At 40.4% G+C, this 17,783-nt stretch overlaps 1 protein-coding gene across 6 annotated transcripts in view; it reads right to left on the bottom strand.

The window, feature by feature from the left end:
* tanc1b (tetratricopeptide repeat, ankyrin repeat and coiled-coil containing 1b) overlaps positions 1-17,783 on the bottom strand; it is a 107,379-nt gene that overhangs the window by 62,526 nt on the left and 27,070 nt on the right. For 2 of the 6 annotated variants that reach the window (XM_031298699.2, XM_031298671.2), the window contains exons 3-4: positions 11,037-11,243; positions 53-157 (exon numbers count right to left, since the gene is read on the bottom strand). In XM_031298699.2, the coding sequence (XP_031154559.1) occupies positions 53-157; positions 11,037-11,243 (312 nt within the window). Of the gene's footprint in view, positions 1-52; positions 161-11,036; positions 11,244-17,783 lie in introns of all 6 variants that reach the window. The other 4 variants (XM_031298681.2, XM_031298666.2, XM_031298707.2 and 1 more) reach the window with 2 other exon arrangements.

A 17,783-nucleotide genomic window follows, 5' to 3' on the forward strand; every position in this document is an offset into this window, starting at 1 on the left:
TCTCCAAAAACACAAGCAGACAGATACACAAGTGAATGAAAGGAAAACTCACCATTGTTTGAGGACTCCTTGTTATCGGCCACCTTCCTCAGTGCTGAAACGATGGCATCAGAAGGAATGCGAGGACTCTCCACATATTTGGGCTTCCTGATTGGACCTGCTAGCACGGACCGAAGATACAGAGAGAGAATAAGAGAGAGAGAGAGAGAGAGAGAGAGAGAGAGAGAGAGAGAGAGAGAGAGAGGGAGAGGGAGAGAGAGAGAGAGAGAGAGAGAGAGAGAGAGAGAGAGAGAGAGAGAGAGAAGGGAAAGAAAATTCAAAAGAGGAGAGTATTGAGAGAAACAGAGAGAGAGGGAGTTCTCGATGGATTAACGTGTTCCAGATGGGACTAGAGATGAGAGGTGGTGGTGTCTTAGTTGGACAGGCTTGGCTGCACTCTGTAGCTCACATAAACTCATTTACACACACACTCACACTCTCTCAGACAGCTCCCTGCGCTGATAGCAGCTCTGGCCTGTCTGACAACCCTGAATATTGTCTGCATGGCTGGAGACTCCCAGTAAAACAGTGCTAGCTGGCTCTGGGAATGTAAACTACAGCAGGAAACCACAACAATTAGCCTCTTATTGAACTTTTAAAATGAGTGTTTAAACACACACATGCACTGAGGATCAGCAAAAACAGACAAAGGGTTTTTCTGCTTGTTGATCTGTGAGCAGTCAATTGAAATCTGTTATTGCTGCACAGATACAGACGGATGGATTAAGGTCCATGTGTCCTGCTGTAAGTCAGATGATGTATCTGGGACAGCGGTACAGTCCTCTGAGGACTGTCTTTGTCTTTAGTGAGGAGTCGAGGTTAGCTGGCTGCTCTGTTCCCTCTGCTCTCGCCGTGACAGAATTAGAAAATCCCACAGCTCCATACAGAAGGCTTGCTCACTGTGCCAAACTTTAAGATAAACCACAGAGAAATTCGCCCCACTAGAGACAGCTCCTTTGGAAAAAATGTCCATCTTCGTGTGTGCAAAATGATTTGCCCCTGTTGTCCATAACACATTTTGTAAAAAATGCCTTTTAATCTTCCCTAAATAGACACAAATTAAGGTTCTTTATTTGAGTGGCAGCAAAGGCCTACTAATCTTACAGAGTGGCAATATAATTGTTTATACATGCAGGAGATCCAGCAAAGACACTAGACTAAATACTAAGCCATGAAACAAACATCTCCCTAGCAACTAGCTGTGCACATTTCAAGACCTCTACTTCTATCCGACAATTTCTTGTTAAAAAAAGAAATACGTTCCAGAGTACAGACACAAAAGCAAATATTTAACTGCAGGAAATAATCTGAAAATAGGAGGTGATGTATAAATCCATAGAGAATAGCAACTGCATGCCTCCCCTTGCATCACTCCTCCATGCTTCTCCAACCTTGACCTACTGTAACTTAATCCAAACCTCCTCCTCCTCCTCCTCTTCCAAACTCCAGTTATCAGATGACTGTGTGTGTAAATCCAGTCATAACATAAAGATTAGATGGGAGGGCAAAGATAACAATTTCCTATTACCACATTTGATAATCAGTCCCTCCCACCTCCAGAAACAAAATCCTCTGTCAGATGGGACAATTTCTTCAACCACAGCTGCGATTTGGCCACAGATACTAAAAGTGGAGGTGAGGGGCAAAGAGTGGAGTTACAGCAGCAGCCATGTGAGGGGAAATTATCTGGAAGTGTCATTGCAACAAGCCAAGCATGAGAGTCAAAGTCAGCTTGATGCACAGTGCCATCTATAGTTATGCGACTTGAAATGCATTGTGAAAAATGGTACTTTTGATACCCGAGAAGAGCTTCTGCCTCAACAAACTGGGTGCTCTTTTGCTTGCTGGCAGATGTCATGATATAAAGCCAGTCAAATAACTCAAAGTAAAACCCCAAAGCTAAATGCAGTCATCCTTCATAGGATCAGGAAGCAGTAGTTGTAGTATGTGGTGAAAAGTAGTTTTAAAGGATTGGTGTCACAGCACTATAATCTAAAGATTGGATTTCCAACACATGTGAGGTGATACATTGTGATTTGTGTACATATATGAGATCTAAGCCTGAGGAAGACTGATCCAGTGAAGTATCTAAAAAAGCAATAGAAGTCCACCTGTCATTTAGCAGACAAAGCCAAAGAGTCTGTCCTGAAAATCTCCATTCATCTGTTGATGGTCAGGCACAACCTATTACCCAGGAGTCACACGGCTCCAATTAGAGTGGAACTACAGAGACAGAGAGGGCTGTGTATGAGACGCACTTAGTTCAGGTAAATATCTTGGACCAAAAGCACACTGCCAAATATATTCCATTGGGCGTATTTCATCCCAAAACAACAAGGGGCATAGTTTGAGTAATTTAAACCATACGCTTAAATTCAGATTTGGTTTACACAAAGTGCCAAGAGGAACACAGGATCCACACATTAAATAACAAACATGTGGCTGGCTATCAGGGGTAATTTTAGGCCAATAATACAGGGAAGAGGCAAAAGGTCCTTCAGCAAGACTCTGATGTCTGAGCTTCAGCACATGACAGGCAAAGCACACGGGGGTTCTTTTCCATTCAAAATCTAATCTAAAGATTTAACAGGGTGCCATTATCGCTCTGCCCTTCTAGATGGAAGCTCTGACGAATAAGCAATTGCAGTTTATAACAGGCATGAAAAGGTCGCAGAGATAGAAGTGTCAGATGTATCACCCTTGAAGGACACAGACAGGCAGAAATGAGACGTGTTCTCACTTTATCACACTTTGGATGCAAAATCCAGAATGTTAATCTATTCCCAAGCACATTAATTGGCACACAATTAACTGTGTGTGTGTGTGTGTGTGTGTGTGTATGTATGTACATATATATATATATATATATACACACATATACATATGTGTGCGTTATTTTTTCTCAGATCAAAAATAACGCGTTATTTTGACAGCCCTAATATATATATATATATATATATATATATATATATATATATATATATATATATATATATATATATATATATATATATATATATACACATATATATATATACACATATATATATATACACATATATATATATACACACACACACAGTAAATGATCTCATTCTGATGGCCTCCAAAGGTTAAAGGTATGTTGAGACAAAGAAAGAGACTGGGTTGGTTAAGACTTGATAGATAATATAGATACATGTGTATCTATGCAAATACATGTTAAATACATTGGAAGAAAAGCAAGCAAACAAAAGGTAGGGGAGCAGATTGGTTAAAGGAAGAAAAACAGAGAGGAAAAAGCATCCCTAGGGTAAAGCAGCCAGGCGGGCTGTGAATGCGGAGGACTCTTTTCTCACCAGTATTCACTGTGAGATTCAGGAATCTATGACCAGCGAGCTATCACTCAACACAGCAGGCATATGCACGCGCGCACACACACACACACACACACACACACACACACACACACACACACACACACACACACACACACACACACACACACACACACACACAGAGCAAGCAGTGGAATACCTATGACCAACAACTTATATTGTCCAGTCAATGCCAGTGAAAGAGAGGCTTGTTCATGGTTATAGGAAGTGATCAAGGAGTTTTCCCAGCATTCTTCAAGATGGACTCTGACTTCTTCACATTTCAACTTTTCAATAAGACACACTGTCACTCTTTGTGCAGCAAAGGGAATGAAAGACGTCTCACAACAGCCCTCTTTATGTTCCAAAATGTCATTCTTCAATTCAAAAGTGAAACATAATATATTAGATGAGACTGGTATTCTGAGTGCTGCATGTCAAACTCAGTTACTAGCCTTATTTATTGAATGTCTTATGGAAAGCCTGAACTATTCTTGTTCTTGTTAATAGCTGTACCAAGCTTTTAATCTTTCGCCATTGAGGTTGCAAAACAGCTAAGAAAGTATCACAGGCACGATGCTTTGTTAGCCTAAAATACAAATATGCAAACGTCGGATTCATTCCTCATTCAGAGCCTGACATAAAGCCATTATTCTCTCCTGGTTAATGCAATGTCTGCACTGTACGACAAAGTGAGACTGGTAATTTAACTTTTTTCAAAACACTACATGTTTAATAGTCATGACTAATCTCACACATGCTGTTTCACAAGCTCTTATGAATTATGTAGTAAGTATCCACTGTGCACATGGTCATACATTTACAAAAGGTAACAGCAATAATTTAAGCAATGTAAAGTAAGCCAAGGATAATTGCCTGACTTCTCCGCGGATGTCCCTCACCTTCTGATCTCTGTGTGTTGCCGTTCTCACAATCCCTTTGCTTCAAGAAACAACAACGAACTTCGAGCTAGTAAGCCACACGCTGAAATAGCAAGTTTTGAAGAAACTTTTGATCGTGCAATAAGGCAGGTCTGCTTGGTTCTTTTGGGGAATGACTGTAAAGACTTACAAAGAATATGTTTACGGCATTTACTAACTGGGACATTCTGGAACCGATTGGTGGGGATTGCTATGGACGAAGTACACATGGTGATACATGGTAAGAGCAAATTACGTTTAACCATGTATCCAACTAATTTAAATAGCTCCTTTAATTGTATTGTGTGAAAGTTAACTGCATTTAATATTGTATGTGGCGTTCTGTTTGCGGGGTGCAAATGTTCCACCAAAACAAGTTCCTAAGGAGTTTAGCACCGCCCAAGACAATTGTGATTGCAAACAACCCAGAGCATTCTTTTCTCCTATCCGAGAATGTATCTATGATGTAGCCAGAGCTTACTCCACAGTGCTGGCAATGCAAGACTAGGCAGTACGTGACTTGGGATTCCAATGCAGATGAAAAGGGGGATTGCATGTTATAAGCAGCCACAGCTGGAGTGTAGTGAAGTGGAGAACTGGATAGAACTTTTCACTGGGTGCTCATCAGAGGAACCTTTCAAAGGGATCACAAGGTCTTTCACAGCTCAGCTCTCTGAAAGGCATCAATATTCCCTCAGGGCTGTCTGGTTACTGTCAATACCCCAGAGGTGACTTCAGGATAGCTCACCTCAAAGGGGTTTGAAGCTAGCTTTGAAGAGAGTTCCTATCCTCTTGATCAGAACTGCAAGATAAATTGCACTCATCTGGCGATTTTGTGGAAATGATATTGCATGATAAAAATACTCATTTTAAACAATGATTTGGCAAGAAAAATAAAAGTTAATGTTGCTATGGAGATGTGGTTTGCTGAAATGTTTTGTAGAAAAGTAGTAACAGTTATAAGGGATTATATTATTTTGAATCCTATGACACAAGTCTCTGTTAGACAAGGTGGTTTCCATTTAGGCAGACATGATGAACATGCTGTTAATGACTGATCTATACTATAACTATTAAGCTTAGTGAAATACAAAAATCCATGGAGAAATACTCAAGGGTTCCACCAAATGACATTGTGTTGTTTTATGTGGTCCGCTGTGTTACCCTAAAGCTTTAACCCCTGCTACAAAATAAATCTCAAAGAACACAGACATTTTACAAAATGGCTATGGTACTTAATTACCACACCAAAAACACATTGTAAAGACTGTACGGTGGCTTAAACAGCTAACACCCACTAATGTATAGCATTTGGTGTGCTCTGGGTGAACAGTGGGGCTGCTGCCACAAAACAGATAAAGAGGGAACAAGCAATAAAGAGGTCATGGCATCAGACCACGGTCAGTGAAAGTAGTAACCTGAATGATGCACACACACACACACACACGTGTGTACCAGCATGTACCAGTCACCACCACAGCTGAGGCAACAGTGCTGTGCAGTGCTTAATAGTCTCTCTCTGTAACACACACACACACACACACACACACAAACAACCATATCTATGCATCTATGCACACACACGCACACACACACAAACACACACACACACACACACACACACACACACACACACACACACACACACCTGTGGGGAGCTGCAGAAGCTGTAGAGATTTTTTTTCAGGTTGGCCTATTAGAAGCACAGCAGGATTGTACCTGACTAAAGAGCACCAACAGGTTCACCACCCTGCTTGGATGACAGATAAAAAAAAAGTTCTTGAGGCATTTCCAGATTCTATGATAGGGAGATCATGTCAGGATAGTCAACTGTGCTCTCTGGTGGTGATTTGCAGACCTGCTTGTCTGATCAATAAATGAATCAGCCTCTGAACCACCGAAATTCAAAGCTCCCATCAAAGAAAAATCCACTTAACTAATTCCAATATACACAACAGCGTACAAGAGACAATTCCCCTTGGCCTCATTCCAGATATACCAATTAAAATGATACACTGCCCATGACGGCCATAAATTAATATGAATTGCTGTTTTATGATCACTTGCGGGGAGGCAAAGCATGGGGCTAACAGTTTTGTCATGTGATTACAGAAAGGTCACACTTCTCATGTACATACAGTGGCAGCTCCAGAATCACCTCCACCTCATACTTCAGGGATGCAGTGTGGTTGTATATATTTTGTGGTTGTATAGTTATGGAGAGGTGAGCTTTCCTGAAGTGCTTATTCAACAGCTGCACCTGAAACAAGCAGTCCAGCCTTGATGACAACAGATGCTGTTAATCCCCCAATAGCACAGTAACCTATTACAACCAGAGGAGGTCACTGTGTAGATACCCAGGAGAGTTTTTACTATGTCATCAACTACATTCTACCAACTTAAGATCGAGGTTCATGTTTTTCAATACCTGATCTTTGACCTGCACTGGGTTGGAGCAAGATGGGTCCCTTCAGTAAATATCCCTCCCTGGGTCTTTAGGGTTCCTGTAAACTATTAAGACTATAAAGCCTAGGTGCTGCTTAACACATGTCAGGGTGCAGTGTTTCATGGTTAAGCTCTGGGCTTAGCTGATCAAAGCTGTGGCACTCAACGCCACCAGGACTTTGCGGCTCAGGCATCCGCCACACTCCTAATTAACTCAATGTTTCTCTGTTGTCCCCTGTGAAGTTTTCATGAAAAAAACAACAACTAAGTTTGAGCCGTCCAAACTGCAATAGATTATCCAATGTGTCAGGAAACAAAGCCAAGCCACAACATGCTTTCTGAATCTGTTAAACCACATCCCCCTCAAGACATCAGTGATGGCTGGATGGGGAGGAGAACAAATGGATGTGTGAAAGAATGCATTGATGGATTCACTGTGCATATAAATAAATGTGGATAGTATGACTTAAGTAAAAAAACTAAACTAGTTAACAGGACTAGTTGACAAAAGACCTGGGCTGGTGTGTAGAAAGCTTTGACCTCAAGAGTAAAAAAAGTCCTTGCAAAAATGTAAACGCCAGCTCAAATGAGCTTATTGCAAATTTCAGTAAAATGTATGCATGATTCTGTTGAAATGGTACCAATAATAATAAATCATTTTGTCCTGCTAGATATCCGGGGTGAATTAGAACAAACTAATGTCACTGACGATTATGCAGAACATCTGTATAGTGGCAATGCATTGTCTTACCCTCAATTCCACAGAGATAAGTCTTAAAGTGCTCATATTATGCTCATTTTCAGGTTCATAATTGTATTTAGAGGTTGTACCAGAATAGGTTTACATGGTTTAATTTTTAAAAAACACCATATTTTTGTTGTACTGCACATTGCTGCAGCTCCTCTTTTCACCCTGTGTGTTGAGCTCTCTGTTTTAGCTACAGAGTGAGGCATCACACTTCTGTTCCATCTTTTTTGGGAGTCGTACTTGCACAGTAGCTAGGTAAGGACAACTAGCTAATCAGAAGCAGAGTATGAGGGCGTGCCACGCTAGCAGCTAAGCGAGCATTATAACATGTGTTACAAAGTGACAAGCAAGTAAAGGCTGGACTACAATAGAGCTGTTTGGAGCAGTTTGTGAACAGTGTTTTCTGTTGGAGATGGTAAGTCCCTTTGGGGTGGACTTTGGGCTTTTTCACTTTGTACACCTATAACATGCACAAAAAAGATATATAACACAATAAAGGAAAGGGAAAAAGCCAAAAAGCATAATATGAGCACTTTAAATCTTCTGCGGCTCAGCAAGAAGAGGAAATGCAGCATTATGACCCATGTTGTTTTCGTCGCAGAGCTGAGACATTTCCTGCAGTATGTGTTTATTAACTGGAGGTGTGAACTCTCCCCCTACGGGCTTTCACAGTTACCTGTGAGGACAGTGGAGGAGAGCCTACAAACCATCCCCCAACCCTTTCTCCCTGGTTGTCCTCCATAACATCCTATCATGTCAGTCCATTTTATCCCCTTTTTCCATGCCTCAGAGCACCCCAAGTGGGAATATGCCTTTAATGAGTGTTCTCCTTCCCCTCTCCCCAGGGCCCTTTTCACCTTCACAAATCCAGCCTGTTCTCTCTCTTCATTTCTCGCTCCCTCTTGTCCCTCCCTTCGTGTCTGTAAATGTACATTTCATCGACACTCTCTTTGATGGGTTTAAAACGGTCATCACAAATCCTCTATCACCTAAGGTAGTTGGATAGATTTGTTTAAACTTGAGTGGGGGCTGAGATAATGAAACTCTACTTGGCTATTATAAACTGTATGTCTTTGTTTTACCTCCTATATTTAAGCAATTACGTATACCCACTTTTCCACATTTGCATAATGCACTGCTTTATATAAGTCCAATATTCAGTTTTGAATTACAGTATGTGATGAGAATTGCAGGAAATTAGGTTTGAGAGGTAAAACACTGAATATCTCCATCCTAATATGTAGTTACAATTAGAGTATGGCATTTTATATTAGAGAGCTCATTTAAAACAAACTAAAATTAAGTGAAACACAACTTAAACCTAAATCGTAAAACTGGAGTTAAGCAGCTAAATGATATTTTCAAGATGTGAACTTGATCAACACAAGATTAAACCATACTACCCCCTTCCCATCAACCCATCTTTACACTAAACAGACTGAAGCTGTAACCACTCTAAACAAAGGCAAGATAACCCACAGATGAGTGCCACATGTGAGTGGGGCCACATTGACCACTTAAAGGATTCTCGCCTCTTTGCCAAGTCTCCAGAATACAAAAACTCAGGTTGAGACAAGTTCAGCTACAAAGGTATCCCCTGCTTTGAAGCACCCCACAGCTGCTGACAAGCATGTTCTCAACATGGTGGGTAGAAGGAGCCCGGGAGGACTGACAATTAGATCCAGTGTAAACACACGCCCATTACCAGCAAGTATAGTGTAAACACACGGTGCAGTTGTAGAGACCTCTACACTGACACAAGGTGGTCAAATACAAGGATGAGGTGAAAAAAACCAATCCCCTGCAACCAGTCTGAGCTCACACACTAACTGCTGGGACCCAGAACGGTCTAGCTATTGTATTTACTAGAGCTTAGATTGGCCCAAAAAATCAAGCCCGAACCTACCCGAGCCCGAGCACGTTGCGTCTGAGACCGGTCCGACACATTAACTGTAATTATGAGCCAGAGCCCGATTTAAACCCGACACTTTTTTAATACGTGGGCCGTTATAACTGACATTCTCAACTACAATTCAGAGTTGTTTGAACTGCAGAAATCTGTTTAGAATAATGCAACAAGGACGAAACATGTAAACTGCGCTGTTTGTTTATTTAGAATGGAACGGATCGCAAATGGATCCGAATGAAGAAACGTAAAAAAAAAAAAAAAAAGATGAACAACATATTGTTGTCACTGCCCACGACATGTTTAAACTGCTTCCATACCTCCGACTTTCCTCCACACTTGCTCAAAGGTAATTCTCCTGTTTTTCTTTTTTTCTTTACATCTTCATACATATAGCTTATATATACATATTTATAATATTTCTGATTATGGCATAGCTTTCTCCCCACCCAATTAGGCTAAATAGGTAATTGATAAAAAAAAAAAAAATTGCTTGATCAAGGGTCCGGCCCGGGCCCGGCCCGAGGATAGTGGCGGAAAATAACGGCTCGGGCCGAGAATCTAAACTCTAGTTTTTACTTTATCCTCTTGTCTCCTGTATAACTTCTATTTTTCCAACAGTAACTATTACTCTGAATTTTGTTTTGTTTTTTAAGATTATTTTTTGGGCATTTTATGCCTTTAATTGACGGGACAGCTGATGACAGGAAAGGGGAGAGAGAGGGGGAATGACATGCAGCAAAGGGCCACTGTTTGGAATCGAACCCCCGGCCGCTGCGGTAAGGACTGAGCCTTTGTACATGGGGCGCACGCTCAACCAGGTGAGCTATCAGATGCCCCATTACTCAGAATATTTTAATATTGTTTCAAAGAGGTTTAGGTTAAAAGCTGCAGCAGCGTTTTTAGGCTAAAGGCCTTTTTATGCTTCTGCGTCAAATCGACAGCGTACCCCCGCAGACCCCTCTGCGTCTATGCCAGACCCTACGCCGTAGCCTGACGTGCACCTCTCGAAAAATTACGCTGGGTAGCGTTGCATTTCCCCTGACTCATTTCCTGGTTCTCCTTCTCCATAAACAACATGAAATCAAGGAGAGGGTTAACTTTTCCTGCTAAAGATTTCCCACCTTGGTCAGAAAGCACAGGGGAGACACTTTGTTTCTCTCACTATGACTCTAGAGTCGCTACTCGCTCCGAAGCTAATCGCCGTCACTCTCTCACTTCTCCCTCGCTCTAACACACTCCCCACAAACACACACACACACACACACACGCCGGCTTGACGCACACATCAGCGCACAAGTATAAACATCAGGCCACTTACGAAGGCTACGGCGAAAGCTCTGTGTGGAGCCTGCGCAGAACCATAAAACAAGCTTAAGAGGGACCGTCATTCCTGGAGCTCTGTCAGATGTTCAACTATCTTACAAAAGCATCTGACAGTCTAGACAGGAAGGGCATTTTTAACAGGACGCCCATAGAGACTAGTAGAATAGTGTGCGAAGAATTGGAATTACCCAAATGCTTGTAGCACATTTAGCTTGGCAAATGGCAAAACAGCTACAACAACAAAAGATTCATAATATAATTATATAGAAAAGCTCAAATATAGTTACAACCAGTACCTGGTGATCTCTTGCTCTGGCGTAAGGGCATCATGTAGGACTGTCGTGGCAGGAGAGGTGAGGATGGAAGAGACATGGACACTCCTTTGGCAAGGCTTAATCTGAAAACATCATCCGGGACATTAGGGTGACCGCTGCCAGGCCCCTGGAGTTGAGGGTTTCCCTCAGGTGGGAATCTTCTTTGGGCACTGTGGCTGTGGACATCACCTGTTGAGGAGAACCACAAGGTTGTTGTAGAATTTACAAATATCCTCCTATTACCTCATGTACTGACATAAAGACAAGCACAGTCCTTATACTTTTGCTACCTATTTAGGTATGCATGAGCAGTACAAAAACACACTTATGTAGGCGTATCTTTTTTTCTTACTGTGCTAGTGCTTTTTAGCCGTTTGTGTAAAGCAGAGTTTTCAGGGCTGTAAGAAGTGATACTCTGTGGACTTTTAAACCTGTTTACACCAAAGTGCTACAATGTTGTTAAATGTTGAGAATTATTGAACAAAGTAATGCGTGTTATATGAATGTACTGCACACAAATCAGCGTTTAGGGCTCTGCACTGTTTTAAAAACGTAACAAGCAAAAATATACTAGAAATTAACAGTCAGAATGTGCCAGAGGAAACAAATTCAGCCGCCAAAGTACACACTTCTTCCAGTCACCTAGAAAGTCAATGACCTCAACAAGAACCGTGGAAGTGGCTTAAAACTTATCTTGTTTTTTTTATGATTAACAATTTTTATTTAACAACAATTTTAAAACACACAAAACATACAATTTGCAACAATAACACCCCCCCCCCCCCCCCCTTCCTAATCACCACACCCACACTAAAATCAAGAAAAGATGACACAGTAACTACAATATTCCAGACCAAACAACAAAATAATAATAATAATAATAATAATAATAATAACAAAATAGACAAAAAACTATAAAACACATAAACATATGTATAAATGGCAACACCATAAACCCATCATACACGTCTCTCCCCAGCACAAAGCTTCTTAGGAAACCTCAAGTACCTTCTCCATTTTCTAGTGTAGACATTAACCGTTTGTATGACATCTTTTCAAACGCCGCCACCCTAGCCATCTCACAAGCTCACTCTTGAATTGACGGCACCCCTTCATTCCTCCATCCTCTTAAAAGAATCTTATTTTTAAGGATTTTATTTCATACAGAGACCAGAACCTGCAAAAGCTTTTTGTTTAGATAAATAAAGATGACCAAACGGACCTTGAAGCTGACCCAATTGAAGCAATGTACCAAACCATTTGCTTTTACTACCATCCTGAGTCTGAACACCAGGAATGTAAAACCTCAGAGGAAACCTTTTATTGCTGCAGAAAGCAACTACGTTCTGACAGGATGCCATTTTTGAGTATATATGCAAACATACATATCATAGCTATCAGGTGAAAATGTTTAAACCCAAAGCCTTTCAGGGGCAAACCAAGTGTTAATGCAAACTTAATTGACACATTTTTCAATTTATCAAATGAGTACATGAGTTTTCACAGATTTCACACAACTATTAACTATATATATATATATATATATATATATATATATATATATATATATATATAAAATCATCTTACACAGCAGGGATAATGGTGGATTTCAGCATACAGTAGAGTGGTCTCTTACTAAGATTTCCTGTAATAATTTGAACAAAACTAAAATATTGAACATGCATCTAGTTTCTCCTGTTTCAATATAACAAAGCTTCCAAGAAATCCTCAAACTCAAATTACGTTGATACACTCACATGCTATACTCCACTCAGTACAACATGTATCCAATGCACCTTTTGCAATAAAGTGTCTTATTTGAGCTGTCAATACACTGCCCTCTTTTTTTGCTTTTACTGTACCTGCCCTGTTTGCAAACACTGCTGCATCTGCCACTGCCTCTACTCAATGTTACATTAGGCTCTGTTTCCCCCAAGTTTACTGTCATCATTCCTCAATCTCCACTTTCCTGAGCTTTTTGTATGTCTGCAACGGTTGATGAAGACCCTAAATAGATGCCAAATATTAACTTAGTTCATGATCTGTGTTCGCAAAATAAAATTATCCCATGTAAGTTGGCTAACTGACATATGATTATGGGAATTAAAATGTCCTTGCATGTGAAAGAATGTTTGCTGATTCTAAGGGGAAAAACATTCTGTCAGATACATTTTTGACCACCCAGTATGGTTTTGCTGTCAACATTTTGTTTAATGGTGGAAACAATATATTATAATATATTTACTGTAATTATACTCAGACTCTTTCTGCTATGCCAGAAAGAAATGCCAAAAATAAGTCTCTTCTAAGGTTGCTAGGGAGACAAACAAACATGACTGGTAGAGGTGGGAAAAAAGCAGAAGAGACCTGGATGCTTGAAAAAACAGGGCCACATAATATGTATTTAAACCCAGGGTCATGTGCCAATGAGTATTTTCTCATGACATCAGGGCACCTGAGAAGGACATCCAGTTAGTGAAGGCTGTGTCATTGACCACTGAGTTAAGATAACATGGAATTCACTAAGCACACTGGCTTTCTGTTCCTTGCTAAGTATTTGTAGTTACTATGGACGAAAATGTGTCATCAAACTCATTTAATTAATGAATTCGCTCATTCACAGGCAGGTGTCATTCATCTTCATCTAATCTCTATCCATATTCCTTTTCTCTATCACTGCAGGAATACAGCAGAATGTCGATCAGTCCTAACTTGGAAAACAATCATAGATGTTTGACATAACATAATGCTTATTTTGAAGATTACTGGATTAGACACAATTGTCACAGTTTGTTGCCTAGATAAAAGAAATCCATTACAATGAGCCGTTTCAAAAAGTGAATAGAACAAAATTTGAGTAGCTGTAAAAAATAAATAATAATAATAATAATAATCCTACCCTGGTATTCAGGATACAGTACTTTGAAGTGTCCGAACACATGTGAACTCAAAGTCCAATGTATGTCAATCAACACTGAGCAGCTTGAAAAGCTCAAATTGCAAATTGCATGTCACTCCCTGATTCACAACAGTTTCTAGTAGCTGCATAAACCTTACAGGGCTATGGCGTGAGGGAGAAAACCTCACCTGTGGGGAAAAAATCCTTTTTACCTCGTACATTTGCCTTATAAACCACCATAGGCATTAACAACTGTTCTGCCCCTTGTCGACTAATCTCTCAAACACAATTATGATAAGTTTAGGAATCAACGAGACATCCACATTTCATAATGCCTCTCATCTTTATGAAAGTGGGGTACAAGCATACTTTGTTGTTACCCATGCAAAAACACCATGGTATCATTATAATCTCATTAAAAAAAAGCCATTAAACTGGTTATGGTGGTTTGCAATGCAATCCAGTTGTCCAGAAATCTGCTAGCGTGCAAAATAAGCCAGCAAGATTTCTCTCAGCCTGACACTTAAACATGTGTGCTTTCAGGACAGCTATAGTTCACTTTCTCTGCTGCTTACATCTAGAACTAGATATTCCCTACATTTTTCTGTCTCACCTATTGAGATACTATTCTCCTCATGAAAATGGCTCACCACAGTCTCTACAGATGACTTACTCAAGGCTTGCGAATGACTTAACCTGGCTTCTAGTTTGCTCAGTGGAGTCCAAGCCCTAGATGGAAAAAACTGGTTTTGCTTTACTGAGAACCAAACCTGAATGGAAAGACCATTCTAGCGAGGGAGCCAGCAAACGGCAAAGTCATCTATTATGTGGCATCAAAGTTGCCCACTCATCATGGCCACAAATTAAAATGTATGAATTATCAACCTCAAGATAACATGTAGTACCTAACTAATAATACAGACCATATGTCAGCAGAGCCAGCTAAATCAGAACTGCAGATGTGGTGAACCACAGAAATGACGATTAGCTGCTAGCTAGCTAGTTCTGTTTTCAGGACTGTGCAGCTACGGAAGACTTCAGCAGATTAACTCTGACGCCTGTCTGCAGACTGCAGCCAGAGGTTTGTAGAAATCACTGAAGACTCAACTACAAGAGGCAAGCTACTATTAGCATCCTGCTTCTCTCCTCAGGGAAATGAGTGTTTTTGTTGGTCTGCCGGGCTAATCAGAAACAGAGACCAATTTTCTCCACGCCTCCAGCTCACCACAGGGGACCAAAAGCTGTTCTGTGTTTTAAAGGTCTCCTAAACAAAGAAGAATGCCAGAGACAGGAAACGGAAAGGTTGCAATGACACCTCTGCATGTCTTAAAATATGGAAAAACATGTGAATGACCCAAAGGTCATGCAGTACATTACTGCATCCACATTAATATTGACACTTTTAATGGTCGTTAGGGAAGTATGTGCCTGGCTGTGGGTTAGATATACAAATATTGAAGATATGATGCAGTGAATCTAAGTTAATTTCTCTCTGTGGTAAGCATTTAGCACACGTTTCCCCTTGGTGTGAGCTTGGGTTTTTTTTAATAACTAAATTAATTGAACAGAAATTAATGACCTTATATTTTGGAGCACACTGGTGGTCCTACAGTTTAGACGCTAACCATGTACCACAATATCCCAAGTTGGTGTCAACCAGGGATCTTTATCTTTATCTTGCATGTCATTTCCTATCTCTCCCTCCCATAATTTCCTGTCATATCTCTACTTTAACTCCTGAATAAAGGCATACAATTTCAAAACAAATTATATATTTTAACAATACATGCACACTATCTGTACAAAATGATAATGCTAAGGCCCATATGTGTGGGATTTGAAGATAATTTTTTTTATTTAACTGCAGATAATATACTGGGAGAAAACATCTGGAATGGTACCCTTCTGCCTTGTCAAACTAGTCTACATAGACCAATTTCTGTGGCAGCAGCACTAGCGCTCCATTTGTGTGCAACCTGACACTTAATGAATACATTTAAGATATCATAATGGAATTGGTATTATTTGTGATTCTGTGGTGAGCATGATAATTGTTGCAGTGTGACACAGAAGCCCTTATGTAGGAGAAACACTCTACCACTATACCTATGTTTTACAAAACTAAGCAACATTTGGGTAACTTTTTTTTTTTTTTTTTTAAGATTTTTTTGTGGCATTTTAGGCCTTTATTAGATATGACACCTGTAGACATGAAAGGGGAGAGAGAGGGGGAACGACATGCAGTAAAGGGCCGCAGGTTGGAAATGAACCCGCGACCGCTGCGTCGAGGACTAAGCCTCTGTATATAGGCACACGCTCAACCAGGTGAACTACCCAGGCGTAGTGCATGCTAAAGAGATTATGACAAAGTTGTAATTTTGGTTGTTGGTTCTGAAAACAAGAGGCGCCACATAAAAGCTGGCCATCCAAGTGCTGGTGAATAGGCTGCAGTGTGTCACGGTGACTGCTTTGCCATCTGACCAACACTTTATAACGTAGAGGGACACAAGGACAGAAACTTGCCAGTGCTATTTCAGTTACTTTCCTAAACCTTGGTTGGGGCAAGGCCTGCAATTTCAGCCCCTGCTGTGGTCAAGAAAATCAACCCTTTCTAATTATACAGTGCTGCCCTAAGATGATGTAAAAATGATTACAGTCCCTTGCATGCGCTTTCCTCCTGATCAAAGTGAAGGGCAAGAGACTATGAGGACATGCCTAACCCATTAAAAACAGTTCAATATTATTTCAAGACTGATTTAGAAAAATAAACATTAGACTACAAATCAATTATTATAGTATTATAGTCAATCTTAAAAGCTTATTTCAACCAATGTGCCGTCTCACTGGCTCCTACATCTGCAGTAATATCCTAAAGATGGAAATGCTGTACTTTGAATTAAAACTCCATAAAAGGGAAGTATAAAATTGTAACTGGCTGAATGCTAATGAGGGTATCTTCATTGTTTGAAACTTCAAAAAATCATATTTTTTTGAAAATGAATTTCACTATTCTGCATTCTGATTACACTATGTAATGGTATTATAATATAATAATGTAGTGAATAGTTGTCCTGTAGAGCATTTACTCAGGCTACATTGGAAAGTGACCATCCTCATCAAATAAAAGTCAACCACAATGAATTTCTTTTTTCATACACAGCCTAACCATCTTCCTTTTTTCCCTGCTAGCATAAGCACTGTTCACGTTGAATGCGGTATAAATCTGGATGTGTCTTCTGCCTCTCAAGTAAATCTGTGCAATGGAATGTGATCTGTCACTCCCCCCTGAAAGACACAGACCCTCTCCATTGTCCAAAAGGACCTGAACTGTCCAGTAGATTAATCTAACCTTTAGGTAAACTATATGGATTTACGCCGGTCTCTTAAAATCTCAAAGGCAGTGTACAAAACAACAGAAACACATTGCAATACAGCAGTTTTGCCCCAAATAGGACTGTGTTTGGCACATCAATGTTAAATAAGTATTGTGCACATAGTGTCAAGGAGTAAGTTGTCACCCAACTCTTATGTCAAAAACACACCGCACGCGGAAGAGCCGCGAATAGCCAGCAAGCGTAGATTTGTGCATGATCGCATGCCTGGCTCATACCAGGCACGCATTTCTCTGCGCTGGTCGCAAAGCGATCCTTCTCCTCTCCACTCTAAGCATGGCTCTCGCTGTAGACCCAGCTGAGAATTCAAGACAGCCAAAATCACCATAAACCTGGGTGTTTTATCTTGAAATTAGTTTTATTTTGTAAAGTATCCGGCTGCACTGTGGCCTTCCTGTATGCGATTACCTGCCGGGCTTGACACATTCGCCCGCGACT

Source organism: Sander lucioperca, chromosome 8 (assembly GCF_008315115.2).
Source record: "Sander lucioperca isolate FBNREF2018 chromosome 8, SLUC_FBN_1.2, whole genome shotgun sequence".
Classification (NCBI taxonomy): domain Eukaryota; kingdom Metazoa; phylum Chordata; class Actinopteri; order Perciformes; family Percidae; genus Sander; species Sander lucioperca.